Source organism: Pelophylax lessonae (genome assembly GCF_965119305.1).
Source record: "Pelophylax lessonae genome assembly, chromosome: 4".
Classification (NCBI taxonomy): domain Eukaryota; kingdom Metazoa; phylum Chordata; class Amphibia; order Anura; family Ranidae; genus Pelophylax; species Pelophylax lessonae.
In genome coordinates this window covers 636,870,392-636,889,475 of record NC_138771.1, presented here as the reverse complement: position 1 = coordinate 636,889,475, position 19,084 = coordinate 636,870,392, and the positions used below count along the sequence as shown (strand labels likewise).

Here is a 19,084-nt window from a genome sequence, read left to right as displayed (position 1 = left end):
TTTTTTCCCACAAACAGAGCTTTCTTTTGGTGGTATTTGATCACCTGTGCGATTTTTTGATCACGCGCTATGAACAAAAAAAGAGCGTCAATTTTGCAAAAATAGCAATATTTTTCACATTTTTTTATATGAAATTCCCCCCCAAAAAAATGTAAAAATCAAAATTTTTAAACATTTTCGGCCAATTTGTTTTATGCTACCTATGTTTGGTAAAAAAAAATCGCAAAAAGCGTATTTTGATTGGTTTGCGCAAAAGTTATCGCGTTTACTAACAAAGGGAAAGATTTTTGTCATTTTTGTTGTTTTTTTTTTTAACGCGTAATGGCGGCGATCTGCGATTTATTTGCGCTACTGCGACATTGGGGCGGACAGACCGGACCCTTGACTGACATTTTTGACACTTTTGGGGTTACCAGTGACATTTCTACAGTAATCAGTGCTATACATATGCACTGTTACTGTAAAAATACACTGGTAGTGAAGGGGTTAACTTTATTTGGGAGGGAGGGGCTGTGTGTGTCCCTAGGGGCGTGCTTTCTACTGTGATTGGCTGCGGCTTGAGCTGTAAGGACACTGATCAATGGATCTACATAGTAGATCCGTGTGATCAGTGTCTTTACACCGAGGAGAATGACAGGCAGCTTGTTTACACAAGCTGCCTGACTTTCTCCCTCTCCCCCGCCGATCGCAGAGTGGCCGGCGGACATCGGGTCCGCCGGTCACACGCGCGGGGGGGGTCCGTGACCGCGCAGGAGCGGGAGCGCGCCTCCGCGGGCGCGCGCTCGCTCCCCAGACCCTCCCAGGCTAGTGACGTTAATTAACGTCACTCTGCCTGGCAGGGGCTGACCGCCGCAGTAAATTTACTTGCGGCGGTCGGCAAGCGGTTAATTCAGCCCTCTGTAGGTTGATAATTTTAATTTCCATTAAAGATGTGGCATCCTTTCATTCCTAACACCCAGTCCATATCAGTATAGATCCTAACACATTACCCATTCCATACCAGTATAGATCCTAACACATTACCCAGTCCATACCAGCATAGATCCTAGCACATTACCCAGTCCATACCAGTATAGATCCTAACACATTATCCAGTCCATACCAGCATAGATCCTAGCACATTACCCAGTCCATACCAGTATATATCCTAACACATTACCCAATGCATACCAGTATAGATCCTAACACATTACCCAGTCCATACCAGTATATATCCTAACACATTACCCAGTTCATACCAGTATAGATCCTAACACATTACCCAGTCCATACCAGTATAGATCCTAACACACTAACCAGTGCATACCAGTATAGATCCTAACAAATTACCCAGTCCATACCAGTATAGATCCTAACACATTACCCAGTCCATATCAGTATAGATCCTAACACATTACCCAGTCCATATCAGTATAGATCCTAACACATTACCCAGTCCATACCAGTATAGATCCAAACACATTACCCAGTCCATATCAGTATAGATCCTAACATATTATCCAGTCCATATCAGTATAGATCCTAACACACTACCCAGTCCATACCAGTATAGATCCTAACACATTACCCAGTCCATATCAGTATAGATCCTAACACATTACCCAGTCCATACCAGTATAGATCCTAACATATTACCCAGTCCATATCAGTATAGATCCTAACATATTACCCAGTCCATATCAGTATAGATCCTAACACATTACCCAGTCCATACCAGTATAGATCCTAACATATTACCCAGTCCATATCAGTATAGATCCTAACATATTTCCCAGTCCATATCAGTATAGATCCTAACACATTACCCAGTCCATACCAGTATAGATCCTAACACATTACCCATTCCATACCAGTATAGATCCTAACACATTACCCAGTCCGTACCAGTATAGATCCTAACATATTACCCAGTCCATATCAGTATAGATCCTAACACATTACCCAGTCCATACCAGTATAGATCCTAACATATTACCCAGTCCATATCAGTATAGATCCTAACATATTACCCAGTCCATATCAGTATAGATCCTAACACATTACCCAGTCCATACCAGTATAGATCCTAACACATTACCCATTCCATACCAGTATAGATCCTAACACATTACCCAGTCCGTACCAGTATAGATCCTAACACATTACCCAGTCCATATCAGTATAGATCCTAACACATTACCCAGTCCATACCAGTATAGATCCTAACACATTACCCAGTCCATATCAGTATAGATATCCAGCATTAGATTTTTCCCCATTGAGATCTGATGTGTTTTCAAAGTGTTCCTTTCATTTTTTTGAGCAGTGTATATCACACCAATATTACTGTGTGACAGCATAAACTGTGAGAAATTAAAATAAAATAAAAGGGATGTTAAACAAAAGGTACAGAATGAGTAAAAGAGAATGAAAAGTCAAGAGTCCAGTGAATGAATCCGTGACATCCACCATCTGATGTATCACAGGGCAGTACCACACTCACCAGATCCACAGTTGCTAATACATTGGGTAGTACATTTGTATCAAACAATCTCAACCCTTCCTCTATGGTCATCCAGCTCAATCCACTCTTGTAGGATCTCCTGATGGTAACAGCACACACCACTGGAGGGCATTAGACCACCCACAATACCACTGGAGGGAGGCGCTCACAGCAAGGAGGCAAATACCAGGGGGCCAAATATAGTGTAGTAGTTTTATTAGAAAATCACTTAAAAGTCAAATAAAATTCACAGAGATGCATCAAGATGCCAAAATATTAAAATAAATCACAGTGCATTCCCTTTGGCCACAAGTGGCGATGTGACATCAGCACGTAGCTCCACTCCGATGAGTTTCATGCAAACTAACGTCTTCAGGGGATGCTAGCACTCCGGCGTCGGTCATAATTCTCATCAAAGTGATATTAAAGTCTTGTTTTTTTTTGTTTAAAAATAACAAACATTTTACACTTACCTGCTCTGTGTAATAGTTTTCCAGAAAGCAGCCCCGATCCTCCTCTTCTCGGGTCCCTCTCCGGTACTCCTGACTCCTCCCTCCTGCCGAATGCCCCCACATAAAGCAGCTTACTATGGGGGCACCCGACCCGAGCCACTGCTCTGTGTGTCCATTCAGACAAGGAGCCACTGCTTGGAAAAAGCCTCCTCTTTCCTCATTGGCTCACTGACTTTGATTAACAGCAGCGTGGGCCAATGGGGCCCGCTGCTGTCTCAGCCAATGAAGAGGGTGAGTCACAGACAGCTGAGGCTCTCGTGCAACATCGCTGAATCAAGATGGGGCTCAGGTAAGTATTAGGGGGGCTGAGGAGCTGCTGCACAGAGAAGGTTTTTAATCTTAATGCATAGAATGCATTAAGATAATGTGTTGTATAACCACTAGAGAGCCAATCTAAAAGAGCAGGCGCCATTTTGTCCGTGGGCACAGCTATCTTCCTGGAGATGTTATATAAATACTAGAGAGCCAATTTAAATAGAACGGGCACCATTTTGTTGGGGTCCATGGGTGCAGCCATCTTCCCTGAGCTACCCTCATTCATAAAACTGTATTAAACGTATATGGACAATAGAGGGCCTGATAGAAAAAATGAATAGGTGCCATTTTACTGCAGCACTCAGCCCCGGCCAAATTCTCAAAGGTGGTATATATCAATAACTATTAACCGCTCAGCAAAACTATTCATACAAATTCCTTCAAATAAGGAAGGGTGCTACTGCATAGCGTAATTATACCAGCTAAAATGTAAAATATGAAATATAAAAAGAGGGCAATTATACCAGCAAAAATGTACATTATAAAGAGAGGGTAACCTCTACTACCTTAATGGCTGACATTCAATCATGGAGTCAAAAATCAACTGTTGTCAAGGAAATTAAATTGCTATCAGCACAAAACATTGAATTTAAGGAGTCACAAACAGGCCCACAGATAGGGGAGGGACAAAAAGCCCAACATAAACAAGTAAAGAAAATAATATCTAAACATTGAAATATCTTGAAAAGGGGCTCTATTTTAAATTCTTTACTTCCAGAATCTTTAGGTGGGCACCTAATTTAAGAGATAAGATTGCACCCAATGTACTCTGCCCTCAGGATAGAGTAATTTTGGTAAGTCTTTGTGAAGGATCCTCTGTTGGCCATGTTGGGGCCCTTTAGTAACGTTGGCACGCAGGGTGGCGAGAATTTGTCAATAAATTGAGTATTGCAGAAATGTATCATGGATGTTGAACTTAATGAAAGAGAGAGCTCCTCTGATGCAGATGAATACTGAGAAGGGACAGGCCCAAATTCAGCAGCCAGGTGCCAAGATGTGTTCCGTTATAATAGTTAGTTTTAATGGTGGGCACAATGTCAGCACTCTGGAGTACAAAACAGACTACTGGGATGTGTAAGGCTCTGTGAAAAATAGCTTGGGCAATTCACACAGCAGAAGACAAGGAGGTCTGTTACCGTAAGTTACAACTATATTGCACTTTCCCAGGATTTCCTTTTTATGTGACCCCTCTTGGCTTGGATCCTCCTCTAAACTACATCTGCCAAGATGCTCCTGCGTAAAGCCCGTTCCCAACTATACAAGGCACAACTGACATTGCCATCTTGTGGAAGAAAACAGTTCTGCAATCATTAACATTGCCCTGTGTTACATACTATATATATATATATATATATATATATATATATATATATATATATATATATATATATATATATATATATATATATATACAGTATCTCACAAAAGTGAGTACACCCCTCACATTTTTGTAAATAATTCATTATAACTTTTCATGTGACAACACTGAAAAAATGACACTTTGCTACAATGTAAAGTAGTGAGTGTACAGCTTGTATAACAGTGTAAATTTGCTGTCCCCTCAAAATAACTCAACACACAGCCATTAATGTCTAAATCGCTGGCAACAGAAGTGAGTACACCCCTAAGTGAAAATGTCCAAATTGGGTCCAAAGTGTCAATATTTTGTGTGGCCACCATTATTTTCCAGCACTGCCCTAACCCTCTTAGGCATGGAGTTCACCAGAGCTTCACAGATTACCACTGGAGTCCTCTTCCACTCCTCCATGATCACGGAGTTGGTGGATGTTAGAGACCTTGCGTTCCTCCACCTTCCGTTTGAGGTTGCCCCACAGATGCTAAATAGAGTTTAGATCTGGAAACATGCTTGACCAGTCCATCATCTTTACCCTCAGTTTCTTTAACAAGGCAGTGGTCGTCTTGGAGGTGTGTTTGGGGTCGTTATCATGTTGGAATACTGCCCTTCCGGCCCAGTCTTTGAAGGGAGGGGATCATGCTCTGCTTCAACCAGCTATCCTGCATTGCCTGTTTCACACTGTGCTGCATTGGGGAATCATTTGTTCTTTGAGCTCCAAATGCTGGTGAAGATCTTAGCAAGGCCTTGCATACTGAACATTGCTATATAATTGCTCTTAAAGGGGACACGCTACTGGTATCTAGATTACCTCATCTCTCATTAGGATACAGGTACTATAGGATGGCCCGGGTTCACCTTTAGTAAAAGCTTTTCTCATAGCAATTTATAGCTTTCTGAGAGATTCATTCACTTACTCTAAGATTTTGTGTATATTGGTGTATTTACATGTTATTATAACTGGTTACTCACTGTTCTTTGGTGTTATTTCAACTGAGCCCTGGCTGTTTATCCAGGGCCATCTAGTTGATTAATACTCTTTTCAAGCCTTCTTCTTGAGTAAAGCAAAGCTAAAGAGTTAAAACCTATCTGTATTGTGTCCGTGTGTCATTTAAAGGTATACACAACATGCCCGAACCTAGAGTGTCAGGGGGGCTGGATGGTTCACAGGGTCAAAGCGGCACAGAAGAACATACAATTACAAGCAACCCCACAAGGGGACAGTGCTACATAAAAAATTGCAGAATATATACTTTATTTTTAGGTGTCTTCTGGCCATTTATGTGATAAGCAGGGGTCCTTTAACTTCTCCTCTAGTATTGACCTAAGTCATTCTGCAGTTCTACATATAACATCACTCACCTTGTGACGCATGAACGCTATTCTATGTAGGCCCTGGCTAAGTGATGATTTCCACCTCAGGGAGTATGTTACAATAAGTGTCATTCAACCCAGAAGAGGGTCAACGGTATGAAGATATGGAGGGCAGCACTGGAGTGTAGAGAGAGTGAGTATTGATTTTTTAAAACTTTGTTTGTCAAGCCATGGCAAAGGACTGAGGTGGAGAGGTAATTCCCTAAAGGTTAAATTGGGCTTTAAATCCTATTTATGTTATGATCTCCAGGTGATGGTCAAGAAGAACCAAACAGCGGTCACAGAATTTCTTCTCCTGGGTTTTGGAGACCTTAATAATCTCAAAATCCTTCTGTTTGTCCTCCTTCTGCTCATTTACATTATGGCTCTAACAGGAAATGCTCTTGTAGCCATTTTGGTTATGGTCAGCAAGAACCTTCATTCTCCCATGTACATATTTCTGACCCAACTGTCTTTGTCTGAGATCCTCTTCACCAGCAATATTCAGCCTAGTATGTTATGGTTGACACTGGAAGGTGGTGGAAAAATGTCCATTACCAAATGTTTTTTCCATTTTTATCTGCTAGCTGTATGTGGAATCACTCAGTGTCTGCTTTTAATCTCCATGTCCTTTGACCGATACCTGGCCATTTGCAAGCCATTACATTATACTGTCATTATGACATTTGGACTTCAACTTCAAATTGTCACTTTATGTTGGTCAATGGGATTTACTCTGTCTCTTGTAATATATGTTTTCTTGTATAGGTTAGAATTCTGTGGTCCAGATACAATCAATCATTTCTACTGTGATGTTGCACCTGTTTTAGAACTTTCATGTTCAGATATATCTTCGGTTAAGCTGGTCACTTCCATAGTGTCCACTCCTCTCATTGTCTGTCCCTTTGTATTCATTGTTGCCACCTATATTTTCATCTTCCACACCATCCTGAAGATGTCATCCTCCATCAGGAGACAGAAGGCCTTCTCTACCTGCAGCTCCCACCTCACTGTAGTTTGCCTTTACTTTGGAAGCTTGGCATCTATATATATTTTTTCACCAAAAAGCAGTTCCAACAATACAAACAAGTACCTGTCTTTGATATATATCTTGGTGACACCATTTTTCAACCCTCTGATCTACAGCTTGAGGAACCAGGATATTAGAGGGGCCATTATAAAATATATTCACATTTTGGGTTCATGGCAACTAAAATAAAGATACCGAAAACAATTTCCTTAATTAAATGGACCCATATAAAGTGCATTTAAAACTGATATTTTAATTACTGGTAGATGGTGCCTTAAACCAACTAACAGTCTCTTCTATCTCTCGGGAAATTGATGAGAACTCTGCGCACCTACTTCTTAGGTCTGCGCACCTGCTATGCTTATTATTAATTTGGCACTGTTTGAATTTAACTGGTAATTTCACAGTCATGCAATGCTGTACCCAAACAAAATGTATGTCCTCTTTTTTCAACAAATAGACCTTTCTTTTGGTGGTATTTAATCACATCTGCGGTTTTTATTTTTTGCGATATAATTGAAAAAAGACAGAAAATCATGAGCAAAAATTACATTTTCTACTTTTTTTTTTTTAAATATCCAATAAACTAAATTTTTGTAATACATTTAGGCCAAAATGTATTTAGCTACATGTCTTTGATAAAAAATCTCAATAAGCGTATATTTATTGGTTTGCATAAAAGTCATAGCATCTACAAACTATGGTGTATATACTGGAATTTACGCAGCTTTTACTTTCTGGCTGCCTATCTCATTTCTTGAAGTGCTAAAATGGCAGGGCAGTACAACCCCCCCCCCCCCCCGCAAAATTACCCCTTTTTCTAAAGTAGACACCCTAAGGAATTTCCTGAGAGGCATGTTGAGCCCATTGAATATTACATTTTTTGTCACAGGTGTTTGAAAATTACAAAAAATATATATATATATTTTTTTTACACAAAGTTGTCATTGAAATGAAATATTGCTCACACATGCCATGGGTATATGTGGAATTACACCCCAAAATACATTTTGCTGCTTCTCCTAAGTATGGAGATACCCCATGTGTGAGACTTTTTTGCAGTCTAGCCACATACAGGACCCCGAAAACCAATCACTTCAGACTTTTTAAGGGCGTAAATTGTTGATTTCACTCCTCACTACCTATCACAGTTTCGGAGGCCATGAAATGCCAAGATAGCATAAACCCCCCCCCCCCCCCACACACAAATGACCCCTTTCCGGAAAGTAGACACCTAAGCTATTTGCTGAGAGGCATGTTGAGTATTTTGTAGATCTCGCTTTTTGTCACAAAGTTTTAAAAATTGAAAAAAGAAAATAAAAGTTTCCTTTTCTTTCTTCATTTTCCAAAATAAATGAGAGCTGCAAAATAAAAAGGGATGTAAATATCCCCTATGATAGCAACTGTAGTGACAGGTATTCTTTTTTGAAAAAATGTAGGTCTTTTAGACTCTAGATCTCTCCTCTGCCCTTAAAGCATCTGACCACACCAAGATTGGTGTGATAAGATGCTTTCCCAATTTCCCAAAGTCGCTGTTTATATCTGGCGAAACCGAAGTCATGAAATGCTCGTAGCTTCCGGTATCTTAGGCCATAGAGATGATTGGAGCCATTCTGGCCTCCAATCAGCTCTAGGGTCAGCTGACAGAACTACTGGCTGCAGTCTCGGGTTACCCGGTGGGACAGGAGAGCCTGAGAAAACTGTGGATGGCGGCGGGAGGGGGGGTTGTCCCCTTCCAATGCTTGTAAAAGCAGTCTAGTGGCAAATTAGCCACTAAGATTGCTTTTACATGAATGACGATTGCTGGCTGTAAAAAAATGATACCAAGATGATGCCTAAACCTGCAGACATCATCCTGGTATGACCACTCGAAGTTCAGCTACATACCATATATTGCTGGTCCTTGTTGGGCATATAATGTAAGGTTCTTTTTTTTCATTCTTCGGCCTGTGGGCTGAACGAAAAAAGAGAACTTAATAGATTCCTCCATTCACATTGATCGATGTGGATGAAGAAATCTCTGCCAGAAAGTGTGTGATATGCCTACCATTAGACCTCCCAGCATCCACCCACTTCTAATGATGGGCAAAAAAAAAGAACAAGACAGATTCCTCCATTCACATCGATCGATGTGGATGAAGAAATCTCTGCCAAGAAAAGTGTTAAAAAATATATGGCAAATAATAGGGTAGATCTGCCCTCTATGTCCACCCCATCCCCATATACAGTGTGCTCTTTTTTTAACTGCAGTGGTGAAATCATCTACAGCGCTGCAATCATTGATTTACGTTTATGCTGAGAGCAAATGCTGTTGCTTGCTGGATAAAAAAATCAGTGCTGCAGCTGATGGGGGTGCCTGCAAAGCAAACAATGGTTGGTTAGCAATAAAACACAGTAGCAATAAAACATTAAAGTGTAGCAGTATATTATAAAGTACAGTAAAAAAGTAAGAACAGAAAATTAACTCAATGAAACGACAACTATTCTTGGCTTTCTTATTTTTTAATTTTTTTTTATTTTTTATTTTTTTTTAACTTTTTGTTATTTTAAAAAACTTTAAACGTTCCAGGCAAGGGTCTCTCAAAATGCGATAGCTAACATCTTTCGAGACCCTGTGTGAAAGTGTGCCCTAGACTGTGCCATGCTGTACCCTGTACTACTATTAATACTATTATTATTACTATTAATACTATTGTAATACTACTATTCCACTAGTGTGTGGTAGCGACGGAAACAGTCACCGATGCAGAGACCAGGTTGGTCAGGACAGGAGGGGAAAAAAAAGGGTTGCCACGCCTATATCTGCGTTTTCTACAGACACAACATCTTCTTTGGGGTGCTCTTGGGGTATGGGTACCAGGGAGGACATCTGGAAAATGCCTCTCAAGCAGCCAAGTCCCTGCATCTGGATTGTGAATTTGAGTCACAGCACCTTCTGAAAACAGAAGGGCTGTTATGATCTCTTCCTGGAATTTTAGGAAGGATCCACTTCTTCCTGACGCTTTGTATGGTTATACATAAGCATTCAGCAGAGGCAATTGGAATAGGTATACAGATACATTTTTGTACCAGCATCTGGCCTTATGGGCAATTAAGTACAGCGCCATCATCTGGTCACACTGTAAGTCCACCCCTCCTATGTTAAGGTTATATTCGTTGACACAGAGGGGCTTCTCAAAAACACCAGTCCGTTGTAACGGAAGACAGAACGTAAACACTCCGTGTGTACCTCCACTTCACTGCAAGCAATTTATCAGACTTCAAGCAGGCTCTCTCCCCCTGTCTAAGTCGGAAAGCCGTTGAGGGAAGCCCCGGTGATTAGGTTGTACGGTGCCACATACACCAATTCCAGAATCTAAAAGGTGACTAAAAAGTGGCACGCTTGTGTAATAATTGTCCACATATAAATGGTATCCCTTTACGAATAGGGGGGACACCAAGTCCCAAACAATCTTGCCGCTGCTCCCTGGGCAGTCGGGGGGCTCCACACTGCTATCTTTTCCCTAGTAAATCCAGAAACGACATGCATAGCCTGTTGCCCTGTCACAGAGGTTATACATCTTCACCCCATATCTGGCACGCTTGCTGGGGAGAAACTGTTTAAAAACATGGCTGCCAGAAAATTTAATCAGGGAATCATCAACGTAGACAGCTTGTTGGGGCGTATACAAGGCCGCAAATTTTTGGTTGAAGTGATTTACAAGGGGCCGAATTTTGTGGAGGCGGTCATATCCAGGGTCACCCGAGGACGACAGACTTCCTTGTCATTAAAATGCATGAACCGCAAGATTTGCTGGTATCTAGTCCTGGCCATGGCAGCAGAGAACAGGCATATGGTGAATTGAGTCAGTGGACCAATATGACTACAACTCACTCTTTTTAGTAATGCCCATGATGAGGGATAGGCCCAGAAAGGTTCTAAACCCAGAAACAGTGATACGTTTTAATGCAAATTCTCTGGCAAGGGTCAAATTTGGATTTGCGGTGATAAATTGATTGGCATATAAATTGCTTTGGTCCACAATAGATCTGTACAGATCTTCCATGAAAAATAGCTCATAAAAACCAAGGGGAGTAAAATCGGCTGTTTCCACCTGAATTCCTGAATGGCCAGTGAATGGGGGAAGTATGGGCGCTGCAGAAGTGGTGGGCTTCTAATCAAGATTTGCACACACATCAGGAATGACACCATGGGCTCTACGGGCCTGTCTTCGAATTACTGGTGGCTGCAGGACACTACCTGTGCTAGCCACTGCACTAGCTTGAAATGCACTTATGGGACTCATACGGAACAGTAACCAAGTGTTACTGCAGTGCTGGTTTGACTATGACCAGGATGTACTAGGTCTCTGGTGCTTTCCAGTTCACCAGAAGGTTGAGCGGCACTAGTACTGACACTCTGCTGCATACAAGAACCCTGTGATTGTTGCACCCCAGCAACAGAAGAACGGGGTCAGGTACGCCTGACCTTAGCAGGGACCACTACTCCGTCGTCAGAGCTATCTGTCACGTTGCCGCTGATCTCTACAGGTTTGAATACTGAGCATGATTATGACAGTGAGGCTTTCCCAACGCTCTCATCAGGCAGGCTGATCCTGCTAATGCTGCGTTTTGGGAAAACTATACTATACTATACTATACTATACTATACTATACTATACTATACTACAGGGCTCAAAATTTAAAGTCCTGAGCTACTAGCCAGGCCTTAAGGGTTACTCGCCACCAGTTGCCCCACCCAACTCCTACCCTGCCCCGCCCCTAATTCCGCCCCTAAACACGCCATAAAATTATACTGTTAAATGTTTTTGCATTAATGCAGAAGTTACAAAAATAAATATTAATAACGTTTTCAGTGCCCATCAGTGCAGCCTAATCAGTGCCCATCAAGGGTCTGGAACCCCCAAATCACCATCCTAGTAACCCCCACCCCCCCAAATTTCACCTCCTAGAACAAATCCTACCCGTCAAATCCTCCCCCCATCAAAATTTCCCCCCTAGCACAAAAAAACCCATTATTCCTACTGACACAACCCCCCCCCCCCCAATACCCCTTTTTAACAGCCCCAAGACTTCCTGTTCTGGCACAAATCCATCCCCCCACCCCATTCCAATAATCTCTATAAGGGCGATCCCCAAATCCCCACTCCTGGCACAAATCCTCACCCCCCAGCACGAATCACTCCTCCTAGCACCCTCCCCCCCCCCCCCCCAATTCCCCTGCTAGAAGAAATCTTATATTGTCACCTCTCAAATTCCCCATCCCAGCACAACCCCGCTCCCCCCCCCCCCCCCATATCGATCCCACTTAGAAGTAATCATCTTCTCCCCACCCCTCCTAGTACAAATACTTTTTGGGGGATTGTCCCTGGGGGGGGGGGGGGTTGGAATAAGAGAATTTGTAGCATGAGGGGTGGGGAGAAGATGATTACTTCTAGGTGGGATCAATATGGGAGGGGGGTTGTGCTAAGAGGGGGGGGGGGGACTGTGCTGAGATGGGGTGGTTGTGCTAGGAGGGGGGATTGTGCTGAGATGGGGGGGTTGTGCTAGGAGGGGAGGGACTGTGCTGAGATGGGGGGATTGTGCTAGGAGGGGGGGGCTGTGCTGAGAGGCGGGGGGGTTGTGCTAGGAGGGGGGGGATTGTGCTGAGATGGGGGGATTGTGCTGAGATGGGGGGGACTGTGCTGAGATGGGGGGGTTGTGCTAGGAGGGGGGGGATTGTGCTGAGATGGGGGGGACTGTGCTGAGATGGGGGGATTGTGCTAGGAGGGGGGGGACTGTGCTGAGATGGGGGGGCTGTGCTAGGAGGGGGGGGGACTGTGCTGAGATGGGGGGGTTGTGCTAGGAGGAGGGGATTGTTCTGAGATGGGGGGGGTTGTGCTAGGAGGGGGGGGGGACTGTGCTGAGATGGGGGGGGTTGTGCTAGGAGGGGGGGGACTGTGCTGAGATGGGGGGGTTGTGCTAGAAGGGGGGGGACTGTGCTGAGATGGGGGGGTTGTGCTAGGAGGGGGGGGGACTGTGCTGAGATGGGGGGGGGTTGTGCTAGGAGGGGGGGGACTGTGCTGAGATGGGGGGGGTTGTGCTAGGAGGGGGGACTGTGCTGAGATGGGGGGTTGTGCTAGGAGGGAGGGGGGGACTGTGCTGAGATGGGGGGGTTGTGCTAGAAGGGGGGGGCTGTGCTGAGATGGGGGGGTTGTGCTAGGAGGGGGGGGGACTGTGCTGAGATGGGGGGGGGTTGTGCTAGGAGGGGGGGGGGACTGTGTTGAGATGGGGGGGTTGTGCTAGGAGGGGGGACTGTGCTGAGATGGGGGGTTGTGCTAGGAGGGAGGGGGGGATTGTGCTGAGATGGGAATTTGGGAGGTGACAGGATAAGATTTGTACCCCAGTGTAGTTCACCCTTTCCTCCAGCATGTCACAGACCTCAGATTCAGCACCTGTGATACCAGATACATCGCTCTGTGATCCTCCTCTTCATATGTCAGACTCAGAGCGGAGGAGAAGCCGATTCCTATTCCTAAAGCTTTGCACGGACAGCTGGCGGGAGAGATGCGGCTGCAGAAGCAGAAGGGGAAGAAGATTGCAGCTCAGGAAGGACACTGCATGTCCGATCGGGACTATACAGAGTTTTTTACCCGCCCCCTTTCCACATTGCTTTGACTCGGAGGAGAGGGGATAACCAACTCTGTATAGTCCCAATCTGACATGCAGTGTCCTTCCTGAGCCGCAATCTTCTTCCCCTTCTGCAGCCGCATCTCTCCCGAGCTGTCCGTGCAAAGCTTTAGGAATTAATTGTCTTCTCCTCCGCTCCACCTCCACTCTGACTCAGGGGAGAAGTCCCGATCTGACAGGAGTGTGTGAAGCCCGGCGAGAAGACAGAGAGAGCACATCCCGCTCTCTCCTGTCACAGAAACACTCCTGGCAGCGCCCCTCCACCTCCCATGACACAGACGCCCAGCCAGAGCAGCCATCCATCCATCCATCCCACCCTACCTTGTATGGGTGTACTGCCGATTTTTCCAACTTGGGCTTGAACCCCTCCATCAGTCCTGCTGGATAATGTCGGAGCGGCGGATCATCCCGCTCAGCTTTAATTGTAATTGGCGGGCGCTCGCTGACATACACAGTCCCGCCTCCTAGCCCGGCTTCTTTGATAGACAGAACACGTCCTGGTTGGCCAGGTGTTCTGTCTATCAAAGAAGGCGCGCTAGGAGATGGAACTGTGTGTCGGTGAGCGCCCGGCCATTACAATTAAAGCTGAGCGGGATGATCCGCCGCTCCGACATTATCCAGCAGGACTGATGGAGGGGTTTAAGCCCAAGTTGCAGCTTTGCTAGAGCTGACATTATCCAATCCTTCGGCGGCTTTCCTCTCCTCTCTTCCCCTGGCAGTAGCTCGCCATACATAATTTTCCACTCGCAAAATGCGAGTAGGCGAGTGGAAAATTTGAGGGCTGCTATACTATACTATTGGGGACACTAGTATAGTTCTGATCTGATCAAAGATATTAATCCGTTCAGACACTATACTAGTAATGGAGGTGTTTAGTGTGTGTGTCACTTACAATCAAAGGGTTAAAATGTATTACTAAATATGTGGCGGGAAATCTGACGCTATACTGGATTGACGCTAACTAACGTTATTGCTAACTGACGTCACTAATACAGTGGCTCATTATGGAATAGCTTGTCGGTGGGTCCCTCATCGCTGCTTCACATGGCTGAACCCTGCAACTGGGCCTTCTATTCGAGCAGGGCTTTCCAGGGCACACTCTGTCTTTAGTATCCACCCAAGTCCAGATTAATTTCTCTGTCATCACATGCATGATTGCTGGTTTCTCACTCCATCTATCTGATCAAAGTTCATAATAAGTATTGTCTGTGCACACTAATTCACACTTCTTGTACTCACAAGTATTCTTTGCCTTGCGGACGAGGCTTAATCAGCGTACCCTAGAATTCAGAGGAGTCAACATAGATTGATGCGTAAACCATACTTTAATACTTTTTAATAAGATAGTTTGTAGAAACGGCACTTTATAAGTTAACCACTTAAGCCCCGGAAGATTTTACCCCCTTCCTGACCAGGGGGTATTTTGCGATTCGGCACTGCGTGACTTTAACGGACAATTGCGCGGTCGTGCGACGCTGTACCTAAACGAATTTGACGTCCTTTTTTTCCCACAAACAGAGCTTTCTTTTGGTGGTATTTGATCACCTGTGCGATTTTTTGATCACGCGCTATAAACAAAAAAAGAGCGTCAATTTTGCAAAAATAACAATATTTTTCACATTTTTTATATGAAATTCCCCCAAAAAAAAAAGTAAAAATCAAAATTTTTTTAAATTTTCGGCCAATTTGTTTTATGCTACATATGTTTGGTAAAAAAAATCGCAAAAAGCGTATTTTGATTGGTTTGCGCAAAAGTTATCGCGTTTACTAACAAAGGGAAAGATTTTTGTCATTTTTGTTGTTTTTTTTTTTAACGCGTAATGGCGGCAATCTGCGATTTTTTTTGTTTGCGGTACTGCGACATTGGGGCGGACAGATCGGACCCTTGACTGACATTTGTGACACTTTTGGGGTTACCAGTGACATTTCTACAGTAATCAGTGCTATACATATGCACTGATACTGTAAAAATACACTGGTTGTGAAGGGGTTAACTTTATTTGGAAGGGAGGGGCTGTGTGTATCCCTAGGGGCGTGCTTTCTACTGTGATTGGCTGTGGCTTGAGCTGTAAGGACACTGATCAACGGATCTACATACTAGATCCGTTTTATCAGTGTCTTTACAGCGAGGAGAATGACAGGCAGCTTGTTTACACAAGCTGCCTGACATTCTCCCTCTCCCCCGCCGATCGCCGAGTGACCGGCGGACATCGGGTCCGCTGGTCACACGCGCGGGGGGGTCCGTGACCACGCGGGAGCGCGCCTCTGGGGGCACGCGCTCGCTCCCTAGACCCTCACAAGCAAGCAACGTAGCCCTACGTCACTTTGCCTGTGAGGGGCTGACTGCCGACGTAGATCGGCGTTAGGCAGTCGGCAAGTGGTTAAAGGTTACATACTTTTTTCAAGCAGAAAGGTAATGTCCCTTAACAAGGCACTTATACTGCTGGAATGATGCAGAAAGCACTGTTTAGGCATTTCTGTTTAAAAACTGGTCATCCAAGTCTCACAGGTTTTCAGGATCTGATAGGAGACGCCACTCCCCCCAAGATGGCTGCCCGAAGCCCATAACAGGGGACAAGGAGTTCTTGCTAGCTTGAAAAAGTGACATAGTGCCATCTTCAGGTCAGCAGCCAAACACCTGCCTACAGCTTTGCATGGGCAATGCCCAAGTTTACTTTAAAGCACAGGCATATATCAGTTCATGATTACTGACTGCTAGAATTTCTGGAAGCATTCATAATCCCTCGTCCAACATTAACCGTTACACATGTAGCAGGGCCCCACGGGCCCGCATCTCCCGCCGGCTGCCACCAGACTTTACACAGACTCTGAGGGACACAAAGTCTGTCTGCTCCTGCGGGGGATTTCTCGTCCCTCCTTCTCCCCTTCACTGTAATATGCGAGTGGCGCTTGCAGGGACAGAGCCGTCCGTTTTGCTCCCTCCCCTACATCCTCATTGGCAGGAGGAAGGAAGCCAATTGTTAAAGACACTGCAGGCTACAGCAAAGGATCATGGGACATGTTGTCCCCTTTACTAAACAGCCCCATAGCAGTCTGTATGGGAATGGAGAAAGGAAGGACACCATCTTGTCTGGCTGGGCAACGTCAGTCACCACGAGGCAGGGGAAAAGACCGGACCTAGGGGAGAGATGTTGCCTTCCTGGTCAGTGTATTTGTTCCTGTCAAGAAGCCATGGCTAGTAAAGGACATCCTGCCTGAGAAGGGATCTCAGATGAATCTGCAGAGGCACCTGTACAAATGGCGTAAAATATCCCAGCTATAAAGTAGCCAGTCTGGTTACCTGAAGAGCTTGCCTTGTTCCAGGACATCTCGCTTGGCCTTCACTGCAGGATTGGTGAGCGGACACTTGCCGATTTGTAGGAAACAAGGACACTGCATGCCCACAAAGTTACTTATTTGCCCACACTTGCCAACTTGCCTGGTTCACAATGACGCCCTGCTGAATAGTCACAGTATCCTGCCTTGTTACCCCGGTAATACCGCCAGCATACTGTATTTGCACTCTGCCAAACAGGATATCTAAGTGCCCCAACTAAAGTGGCTAGCTGAAGATTCAAGGCCTTCTTCTCCCTTGGGACTGAAGTTACTGGGATCATACGGACACACACACAAACCCAGGGCTCGCATATGTAGAGTATAAGCAGGATAATTTGAACTTGGGAGTTACATTATTGAATGCTGCATTAGGTTCATTGTTATGTTTCTGGGCCTGTGGTGTCAGGGGACAGAAGAGAGAGGCCTGACATAAGAAAGGATCATTCCTCTGCTTTCCTCCTGCCTGGACTCATAGAGCCCAGTTTAAGTAGAGTGTTGACCAATCCGTTATAGTGTTTGCTATTCTGAGATCTCTCATTGTTAAAGTGTTTGCCCCTGCTCTCAGGGTTATTCATTGTTGAGGAATCCCCTGAAAGCAGCCTGACAGTACCATTGAGTTATATTGCTCTTGATCCTAAGTTGTTACTGTACAGTTAATTTACTTCAGATATACTGCTACTGTCGGTTACCATTCAAAGAAACTTCACAGTAAAGACCATTTCTGTGTTTTACTATACTGTGTGTCTTTTATTGGTGGTGTTCGCACTAACATTCTTACTAGGTGTGCCAGGAGGGCTGGGACTGTTCTTGGGGTTGAGAGGCAGATTACAGAACCAAATATCTAAGAAGGTGTGAATAAGATTCTTGGCTGAAAAAACATATACACACTAGCAGCGCTCAACTGAAAAATTCATAAACTATTACTGTATAAAACCATTCAATATAAATACAGTAAAACCTTGGTTTGAGAGTAACTTGGTTTGAGAGCGCTTTGCAAGACAAGCTAAATTTTCAAATAAATTTTGACTTGATATACAAGCGATGTCTTGATATACAAGTAGCCTCAAGTCACAGCTGAGTATAAAAGAGAAGAGAGGCGCCTCTAAGTGTAGCAATATGGTTAAATGTAATGAAGGTACAACATTTAGCAACTCACATGGTTGATGATTGGAACAGGCACATCTAAGGATGCAGGTATCAGGGGTAAAGCTGTCCACATAGGACCATCCTCCGCACCACCATCTACGTCATCCCTTCCATGCTGCCCCTCGCTTTCAGATCGCTTTACTGCAGGGTGGTCTTCCTGGTCAGAATTACAGACTGGCAGCCAGCGGTGCAGAAGATGGTCTATGTGGACAGCTTTACCCCGGATGCCTGCATGACTGTTTTATTCATCAACCATGTGAGTTTCTAAATGTTGTACCTTCATTAAATGGAACCCATATTGCTACACTTAGAGGCGCCTCTCTTCTCTTTGATACTCTGTAGCTCCTGCTGGAATTTGCTTCTAATCCCCTTGTGGAAGCGGCTATTTGTGGATGGACATTTTATGGTTATAATGCTATAATGCAATGCTATAATCTTTTTATATGGACTATAAACTGAAGGACTTATGAATAAATGGTTGTGGAATGAATCATCTGAGTTTCCATTATTTCTTATGGGGAAATTTGCTTTGATATAAGAGTGCTTTGGATTACAAGCATGTTTCCGGAACGAATTATGCTCGCAATCCAAGGTTTTACTGTACATATGTAAAATTAATTACAAAACACAATATAATAAAATGTGATATGAATGTGAGATAAATCCCTTATATAAAAATAAAAAAAATTGCACAGGTGCCGGTAAAGTTCATAATAGTTCATGCATTTCCGGTCACAGAAAGAATGCACCACGGTGTTATCTTGGAATGGACTGTACCACCATCACCACACCACAGACGTGTCCCCCTAGTAGTGAACACTCACCGGACCCAAGACTATAAACAGCCTTATCATGAACTCAGTCGCTCCTATTCAGCAGTGGAGATA

At 44.2% G+C, this 19,084-nt stretch overlaps 1 protein-coding gene and 1 long non-coding RNA gene across 2 annotated transcripts in view; one reads left to right on the top strand and one right to left on the bottom strand.

Moving 5' to 3' along the window:
- The window catches only part of LOC309552384, an 879,384-nt gene that overhangs the window by 845,184 nt on the left and 15,116 nt on the right, over nucleotides 1-19,084 (bottom strand). The window lies entirely within an intron of this gene.
- Nucleotides 6,291-7,235, top strand: LOC309554710 (olfactory receptor 10A3-like; the record flags this gene model as incomplete). Its single annotated transcript, XM_082256413.1, has 1 exon — nucleotides 6,291-7,235. One exon carries the CDS (start codon nucleotides 6,291-6,293, stop codon nucleotides 7,233-7,235), a length of 945 nt encoding a protein of 314 aa, XP_082112539.1.